General features: G+C 38.0%; 1 protein-coding gene across 4 annotated transcripts in view; it reads right to left on the bottom strand.

Moving 5' to 3' along the window:
• Nucleotides 1-228: 228 nt before the first annotated feature.
• Nucleotides 229-9,764, bottom strand: part of ACOX3 (acyl-CoA oxidase 3, pristanoyl) — a 30,574-nt gene continuing 21,038 nt past the window's right edge. For all 4 annotated transcript variants that reach the window (XM_062638756.1, XM_062638757.1, XM_062638755.1 and 1 more), the window contains 5 exons: nt 9,642-9,757; nt 6,883-7,057; nt 6,381-6,448; nt 5,593-5,679; nt 229-1,414 (listed from right to left, as the gene is read on the bottom strand). In XM_062638756.1, the coding sequence (XP_062494740.1) occupies nt 1,295-1,414; nt 5,593-5,679; nt 6,381-6,448; nt 6,883-7,057; nt 9,642-9,757 (566 nt within the window). In that variant the 3' untranslated portion in view covers nt 229-1,294. The remainder of the gene's footprint in view (nt 1,415-5,592; nt 5,680-6,380; nt 6,449-6,882; nt 7,058-9,641; nt 9,758-9,764) is intronic.

The following is a 9,764-nucleotide window of genomic DNA, read 5'->3' as shown; positions in this document are numbered from 1 at the left end:
TTAGCTGCATGGATCTATTTTTTCTTTTTTCCCAAGGGATGATGCCACCTATTGGTCATCATTAAAAGAAGCAAAACAGTTCAAAGCAAAGGCTAAACTTTTGACTGTTTTCCACAGTTCAACAACGAGACATCCCAAATTATGGTACCTCATTAGAAAAGGCAGAAAAAACACAGGCAACACTGACTATCTCCGGCAAAGAAAAAAGTTCATTAAAAAAAAGAGAGGTAAGGTTTAACAAGATCATTTTTATTAATTTGTCCAACATAATCAACAGTTTCATCAGCTTGAGGTTTTTCTTTGCTTGTTATTTTTACTGCAGTGTTTTGAGGGTGATCATCTTTAATTGACCTTGATCTTCTGGTGGTAAAATTATCAACATCTAAGATCAAGATGTCTGGCTATGAAATTATCTTTATTAAAATCTAGCAGTTTGTGATAGTTTCCAACTTCCCACTTCTGAGCTAAGATAAAACAGGCTGTGTCACCAATACAGGCTCCACTAAGAGCCATCTCATCATATTGTCATGTTATTTACTGTTTGATTCCCTGGAACTGTGGCAGCTAGCAAGCTACCTAAGGAGTACCCTCTAGGGATGGATATCTGGCTTTGTTAACATTGAAATGATTGCTCTTCCTCAACTTTTTCTTCCTTTTTTTTCTGAAATAGTATATAGGTTGGGTCTCTGCAATCAGTTGGCTGACAACAGGAGAGCGGAGGGGGGGATATCTTTCAGTGTTCTCCCAGTATGATCATAATAAAGCTTCTGTACAGCCTGTCCTAAATACCTTTTTGCTTTTGTTCAGCTTATTCATAATCCCTGGTGGGAAATGTTTTTTAATCACTCAACTTCTGTAATATGACAGTAAAGTCAAGAGACTGGTTGGAACATTTCTTTTATAGAAACCTTGCAAAGCAGTGATCATAATAAATCTTCATAATTTTTGTATTTGATTTTGTATTTGATTAAGTGTGCAGATGCTTTGAGCAACCTGGTCTAGTGGAAGGTATCCCTGCCCATGGCAGGGGCTTGGAACCAGATGCTCTTTAAGGCCCCTTCCAACCCAAATCATTCTATGATTCAGTCTATATGTTCTGCTCTTGCTCCTGTCATTATTATGTTAACAGTGCCTGAGACCAAGTTGGAATTGATTTCAAAGTTACTTTAAAACTTGGCACTTCTCTATGAAAATCTCCTTCATTTTCAGTGTTCAACATATGGTCTCATTTCCTCCTGATGTTTGAAATAAGTATCCATCTCGGGCCCATCCAGCCTCTTGCAAGCTGTTTGGTTTACAATTTTGACCTCAGCCTGCCTATAACAGGTTTATTAATACATAATTCTGCCCACCATGAAGGTCTGTTCAGAGTTTTGCTGCCTTGAAGGATCTCTGCCCACATATTTTTATATAGCTGCAAAATAATAATAAAAAAGGATTAATTCATACGGAAAATAAACCAAAGAAAAATTCTGTAAGAGAAATATTATCTAACTTATTGGTTAAGAATGGGATTTTGATTGAATTTCTAGACAATAAATGTGAGCAATTATGTACAGGCAAGAATAAACACAAAATTTCTAAGTACAGTAATCAGGTATCTGTGAAAATCATTTAGACCATCCTTGGCATGAGAGCAGGAAAACAGTAACCTTTGCAATTTCTTGTTTTCAACTTGACATGAGTTGTATTATCAAAGGTAGCAATTTGGAAACCAGGTTCTATTAAGCTAATCTTTGCTCTGTCCAAACCCGAAGACTGTGTCTGAAAGTAGTCGTACATGTCTGGTTTTACCTTTATTTCAACAGATTTCTGGAAAGTAACGTGACTTCTCTCCCAAATGTGAACTGTTCAATTTGAGCCTAAGAAATTCTTCTCTCATAAGCAGATTGTTAATTCATCATCTTCATCAATTTGCAATTTTATGTGGAACAGTTTAAAAAAAACATATGGGAAGTAAATTCTGCAAAAGTATAATTTTAGCATTATTTGGCAGCTCCTAATTAACCGAAGCTTAAAACTTTAAATAACATTGTAGAAATATGAGGAAAGAAAGGCCTTATATTCAGCAGTAAGCTGCAGTACAGTATATCATATTAAGACAGTACAAAAGCAGTTAGTGAAATGAAGTGAAAAGCCTTTCTTCAACAGCAAAAGATGGCTTGGCCCTGTATCACAGAATCATAGAATAGTTGGGGTTGGAAAGGACCTTAAGGTCACCTAGCTCCAACCTCCCTTTGCCAGGGGCAGGGAAACCCTACTCTAGACCATGTCACCCAAGGCTCTGTCCAACCCAGCCCCAAACACCATCAGGGATGGAGCATTCACAACTTCCTTGGGCAACCCATTCCAGTGCCTCACCACCCTCACAGGAAAGAATTTCCTCCTTATATCCAATCTAAACTTCCCCTGTTTTAACCCCTTACCCATTGTCCTATCACTACAGTCCCTAATGAAGAGTCCATCCCCAGCATCCCTATAGGCCCCCTTCAGATACTGGGAGGCTGCTATGAGGTCTCCATGCAGCCTTCTCTTCTCCAGGCTGAACAGCCCCAACTTTCTCAGCCTGTCTTCATACGGGAGGTGCTCCAGTCCCCTGATCATCCTCATGGCCCTTCTCTGGACTTGTTCCAACAGTTCCATGTCCTTTTTATGTTGAGGACACCAGAACTGCACACAATACTCCAAGTGAGGTCTCACAAGAGCAGAGTAAAGGGGTAGGATCACCTCCTTTGACCTGCTGGTCACGCTCCTTTTGATGCAGCCCATGTAATTAATATAAAACACATTTTTACCTTGATTACATGGACTAGTGTTAATTATTTATTCCATTCCAAGTTTGATTTAATATTATCTAACAATTTAGAATTAATCTTGAAATAAATATGGCGAGAACTTCGCATACTTAAGCTGAAATTGTCAAAGCTTCTATGGGGAAACGCTGTCCACACCATCAAAGTTTCTTTTAAAGAGGCTCTAGATTCTTATTTAGTGCTTAAATCTTCCCATAACAAATCTGCAAGCTTTTCTTCTGTTCCAATCTTGATGTGTGTCTCTCGGTGCAAGGCACTGCACTGAAGTACAACGTAGGTTACCCTGAATTAAACTAATTTCCCTGTTATGCTTGGATAATCTATTCTTTACCATACTGTAATTTTAACTAAAATGTTTGCATTGGGGTTTAGAAGTTGCAAAGGTAGCAATGAATTAAATGTAGACAGCCAGGAGAAAAGGAGCTTCGTTATTTTCTTTGAGTGAGGGATTGGCAGCCTTTTTCAAATTTCAGTTGGAAATATTTATACGAGTTGAAAACCACAGGCTTAAAGGCAGTTCAGAAAACCTTCCTGAACTCTGCAGAACATGGTTTGGATACCACTGCTTAAATTATTTTCTCGATATGACTCAATGAATTTAAAGAAACTTTACCAAATATTTGTATACAAGGAAGTCAGTAATTTTTGGAGTCCTATCTGCATGTGTCTCATATTATATTCCTAATATTAATCTGTAAAATTAACTTCTAATATTAGTAAGCCTCTGTGGCTTCCTTGTTTGCGTGAGTTAAGAGCGAGCCAAAGAGTAGATAGCCAAATCCATTACATGACAGCTTTATCAGCTGCTGATAAGAAATCTCCAGCTGACTGTTAGAAAGAGGGTAGTATTCTAGGAACAGATCTCTGTGTACTTGCACCATAATTTATATTCCTGCTTATAGCATCTGCTCACAGCTTCTGTTAGAGACAGAGTAATGGCAAAAATGGGCTTTTGGCCAATGCAGATAGCCTTAACATTCTTACGGATGATGTTCCTTCTCTTAGAGCTTGCCTCTTCACCTCTTTCACTAATTTAATCCTCAAAAATCTACAGAAACGGAAACAAAGTTTCCAGTGATGATCACTGTCCTCTTGTTGAGATGGCTGGGTACCTAGAGCTAGCCTTTCCTCCTTTATTTGTAGAGACTGTGTTACCAAAGTAATCACTCTGTTAGGTCAGCGTCACATTAGAAACATCTGGGCTGCCTTTTGTATCGCTTGATCACCATGGGAACGATGGACAACTTTAGATGCAAAGACACAGAGAATATTGAAGAGCACTGAGTACACTTGACTCAGCAGCCCTGTCAAACACCCTGGCAGTCTCCCCAGGCTCTAGTGATTCTCTACAGGGTCTATCCACACTAAACCAAACTACCGTACTGTGACACTAGTCTCTGCATAACAGTAACCCCACGGCTTGGCCCTGCTGAGTAGGGCTGGCCAGTAAGCAAGAATTTTGGTTTGCTGAGACTTTGGAAAGAAATACAGATCTTTGAATATGTCAAGGAAAAAAAAGCAGAGAGGGACCATGACTGAGTATAGACAAATCCATGGTGCAACCACATCCTGAATCCTGCTTGTAGGTCTGGTTATGACACCTCAGAAAGGATATGGCAGAACCAGGGAAGAAAGAAGGAAAGTAATGCCTGTCAGAGGAATTAAAAGGCCTCCACAGATAATAAATGTATACAGGCTGGGACTAGGATATATTTTTTCACAGTATTCATAGTTAAATTATGGAAATTATGGTGTCTTGGAAGCCAAAAGACAGCTGAATTTGGAAATGGATGGGAAAAATGAATGGAGGATAGACACATCTGTGGCTATTAAACAGAGTGATTCAAGTACAACCATGAGGTAAAAGCATGAGGTATCTCTTAGACCACCAACTGCCAACAGCTGAGACACCAGGGAAAGAACACCTCAATATTTCATCTGTTTCATACAGTTTTCTCCTTGGCCATCCTTCTCTGTCAGTTAGAGAGTATTCTGTGAACTGGATCCAGCATGGCCATTATTACACTCCTAATTCAACTCTTTTTTTGTGCAATTTAGACTATAAAAAAAATATCTCTCAGGCTTAATAAGGACGGATTGTATCTTCATTAAAGCAAGGACAGGTGCTAACAAAACTGCATCCTTCCCGTTTGTATTAAGATTACTGAGCTCCCTTGGATAATCTTGTCCCTGGTTAGTACAAGATACTCCTTATATCTTACAATTCCCACTGGATAAACAGAATTCTCAAAGAATTGTGCAATTTCTGACATAATTTTTAGCTGGAACAAGTTTTACATTTTTCTTTCTCTTATTAAAATACACATTTTATGAGGAATTAAAAGAGAAAAAGAATTTCTACACCATTTACATGCACATCACACAAACTAGGTGTAATGTGAATATCAATAAGGGCAGCAAAAGCCCTAGGCAGAGAAGAAATACACCTTACTACATCTCCAAGGTATTAAGCTGTATACTAAAGACATGCTACTACTTAAGGAATCTTAGGAGGTGGTGTAATTTTGTTGTTGTTGTTGTTGTTCAGCAGCACAGATGCCCACAAGAGCAAATTAAAGCAATGCTGTATGAATTTCCTATCAAAGACTACCTTCAGCAAATGCAAAATGTTATTTTCTGATGGCATCAATTTAACTCTAGTACTTTCCACTGAAAAAGTGTCTTTCTTTTCTTTTGTAGCTGTGACGTGTTATGGCTATTTAAAGGCAATACTCTTCTTAATGACTATACTTACAAATTACAAAATGGATTTTCTTACCTCTCCATTAGCTTTAGCAATGGGAGAGTTGAGGATGAAGTCTGGAGGCGCAAAGACATCAACCAGGGCAACTGCATCATCCTTCAGCTGTTTAAAAAAAGAAAACATGCATTTGGCAACTTCTGTAGTTGTCTGTGGTTACCCGTGAACTAGAGAGTGGCACAAAGATTATTTTCATAAAGAACCAGCTATTGTTAACTTAAAAGAAATTCATGCAAGAAGTCTGGATTTATTTTGCTTTTTTATCTCCTTTTGACAGGGTAACTGCCAAGAGACCAATTTTTAAATGCTTTCCTCCCTCCTAAAATGTGGTTTTAAACCACATTTTAACCAAGATGGTACTGTTTACATACATAAAACCCCATGTTTTTGAACTCTAAAAACAATGTCCAGATTCCTCTTTGAAATTTAGTTACCTGTGAAGAATACAAAGAAAAAGAATTCGTGAGTTAAAATAAATAGAAAAAAATAACAGAACTGGACTGCAGTATTTCACTGGCTTTCCAATTAAGATAGTAAGGCCACAAATGATTATGTTATATATAAAATAACACTTACAAATGAGTGTTATTTAGTAAGCTATATATTCTTTTCAGTTTTGGATAAATAAACTAGGACTAGATTCAGGGTCGATGAGTTACTAAACTTTACAGGAAGTTATTCAGAAACTACTGATGTAATATATTGCTAATTTACCTCTTGAAGTACAGAATAACTGATACATCCCTTTTTCATGATTCATATACTATATCATTATTTAATCACAAGAAACAATAATCAGGGCTTACCCTGTAGCAGAGCTCCAGAATGGCATTCTGAATAAATTTACCAGCTTGTTCACCTGAAGCATAGCCACCTGCAAATACATTCACAAAGAAGCTTATGCCAGTTACAGTTACTCTGACTCAGTCCTTTTACAAAGAAGTTTATTAGTCCCGTTTCCATGCAACTAAATAGATGCTCCTGTGTAACTGGAGCTGCCTGCAAGATCATTGATCTAAGACATTTGGAGCCTTTTCCACTAACAAGCTACACCACAGCATCTTGGTGCCCACCCCTTATCCTCTCCCCCAAGCACAAAACTTGTGAGCCCTCCTCATCTCTAAGAGTCTTTTCGGTTATTTTGTCACTCCGGATTCCTGCTCCTCAAAATTTTACCCTGAATAATTGTTTTTTATTACACAGGCAAAAAGAAAATGCTCTAATCTAAATCCTAATTAGGATTCTTTCCCCCTGCCAAAAGACTTTTATAAATTGACACGCACAGTACATTCAGGGAGCTGATCTCACCTTGGTAGAGCACAGCCAGATGTTTACTTAAAGACCAGAGTCCATAGAGAGCACTGAGTTTCTTAAGCACTGGCTGTAGAGTAGATGGTATGCTGGGATCATGAGTGTAGTCATGATATCTTTGTAAGGCTGTTTGCTCAATAAAAGCAATGGCTAATGATCGACAGTAGTACACCTTAGGAAACAGAAAAGATCACTGAGTGACAAAATACAAGAAACCAATCCTCAGCTGGTACAAAACTGCATTGCTCTTTTGAAGTTAGTGGAGATTTGGTGATTTAGATCTGGTGATCTATCTTGAGACTAAAGAAAGTCTAAGAAGAAACTCTAGGAGAAAACCATCTACAACGTCTTTGCAAAGGCTAGTCATGAAATGCATCATGAAATGCCTTCCAGAAATAAGATCCAAATTTTCTACTGTGTTCCAGTTTGTGTATTGTCTTATACCAAAGGGAGCACAAATTGTACATGCATTACTAGTGTAATTTGGCAGCTACAACCAGACAGGGATCTCTTCATCAGAGAGAAGACCATGCCAAAACAGGTTTGTTGAAGAAGACCAGTGTAAACCATTGGAGGTTTACATTCATTTAATATTATACACAGCTTTATGAAGAAGATAAAATCTGCAAAGTGGTTTAGTAACCTATTGAAAACATATTACGGTCCCTTCAAATAATAAACAATCTGATCATGCTAGCATGAGTGGATTCTGTTTATGGTTTGCAATAGATTGCAATATGTTTTGAAAGAACTATCCAACTAATCCTTGCCAACTCTCTGATCAGAAAGGCAAATCACCAGTTACTGTCAATATGGAGTAGAAAACCTTAAGGAACTGTACTCACATGGGAATACGTGTCTACTTTTATATATTCCACCTTTGCAGGATCATGGCATATGTCCTATCACAAAAGACTACTGACTGAGAACATTCTAGTCAGTGAACAGAAGGGTATAAGAAACTGCTACTGTTGTGATCAATTTGTTGCAGTGCTGTAACCTGGTGTTTGGTTTTAGCCCATATGTTTAGGTGTGGGTTGTTTGTTTGGGGTTTTTTGCTTGCTTTATTTTGTTTCATTTAGAATTAGTTGATTAGTTTTCCTTTCTTTATTTTAAATATTTGTATCATCCTTGCACTTAAATCCAGTGTGGCATTTAAAAAAGGCATATTCCAAAGATCACCATCTCTCTCGACAGATGTTCAGTGACGTACTTACGTTCAAGCTCAGATACAAGCATGAACTTCAAAATGCACAGCTATCCTCTGCAGGTTTACCAAGGACTTCCCCCTTGCTAGACGGACTTTTTTAGATATGAATGTCAATCGCTTAGTCAGAATGAAATAAATTTTAACATCCCAAATGAAGCATTAAATGCCTATTCTTCTGCACTATAACTCTATTTCCTTCTTTACCTTTCCTTGCACTTCTGTATTGTTTCTATCAAGCCATCCCCAAACCAAAATAACCTTGGGATAAGCTATGAATCTCTTCCAGATCTCCCATAGCAGGAACAAATATCATATATTAGTCAACCACTGGGCTGACAGGAAAGTGCTCCTTCATGCCCAGAAAGTTTTAAATCAAATATGCATACATATTTAAAGCAAAGCTTGCAAATCATTTTCAGATGTTTTTGAGGCATGCCATTTAAAATAAAAATTCCCACTGTCCTGAAGATGAATTGTAGGAAGTAAAGCTAATGACCTAAGGTAGATCAATGCCTATCTCAAAAGCAACTGTGTGCCTAAGTAAATTTTAGCACATCTGAACATAAAAGAGAACCTTCATACTTCTGAGCAAAGCATTCTCTAACACACTGGCCCTGCCACCAGCCTCCCAAGATCTGGCCAACTGTCAGGCCATCAGACTTGAATTCCTGGCAATTCACATTCTGAATTTGACCCTGAGGAGTTTCTCTAATAATCTGCTTCTAGGGTAAAAACCAGGACAGGTTTCTTCCACTCTAACAGTGGTTTCACACAGACCACCCCCTAGCTGAAGCTAGTCTGGCTCTTTCTAGGTGCAGAGTTGAATATTCCTTCCTGTTTTTTAATGAGCTTTGCAGATAAGGTGAATGACACTGGCCATCTTCAGGGAACAGATCTCTCTCCTCGGTGACAAATGACAACTGTTCTTTCATTGGATGTAAGACAGATTTTCTCATGGAATTAATGGAAGAATTTGGGGAGCATGGTGATATACACTGAAATTTGGAGTTACGCCATCCCTAGCTGTTAAAACTCCCTGGTGAGAGAATGGATCTGCTATATGTAGACTGTCAATGTTTCCTTTTCAGGTTCCAATACTGTCAGTTTGGTATCTTTCATGAGTACTTTGCACTATAGAAATTAGAGATGGAAAAGACCTATTAGGTCATCTAGTTTACCTACCTGCCAGAGCAAGATTCTTTCCTACAGTACGTATTTGGCCACAAGAGCATATGGAGATGTAATAATCACATGCTGCAGTAGATTTAATATTAGATTTAGTCTTCAGAAGTTGCTATCAAAATTACAGACAGAACACAGCACATGCCTGCAACTTTTCTGAATGGAAATATGTCCTGGAAGACTTCTGCTAATAGTTACTGTCCTCCTGCTATCACGTTCTATACAACGGACAGGTATTACATTTTATTAGTTAGTTATTTGACTTCATGCTTGAAGAAGTGATACTCGGCACAAGAATATAAGAGGATCTGACAAACTTGGATAAAAACAAGTAAATAAAATAAGAAAGCTGAACAAGTATTACCTGACAGTTGTTTTTTGCCTCAAAATCACTTCGCCCAGACTGCTTCTCCTTCCTGAGCTTTAGGTCACTTTCTTTGAGCAGGTAGCAAACCAGCCATTTATATGCTGCTAAAGGAACTGTGTA

Source organism: Pezoporus occidentalis, unplaced genomic scaffold (genome assembly GCF_034315485.1).
Source record: "Pezoporus occidentalis ecotype Australia unplaced genomic scaffold, CSIRO_AGI_Poc_V1 ctg58, whole genome shotgun sequence".
NCBI classification, from domain to species: domain Eukaryota; kingdom Metazoa; phylum Chordata; class Aves; order Psittaciformes; family Psittacidae; genus Pezoporus; species Pezoporus occidentalis.
Note: the sequence above shows the minus strand (reverse complement) of the source record. Positions and strands in the feature narration are given on the sequence as shown.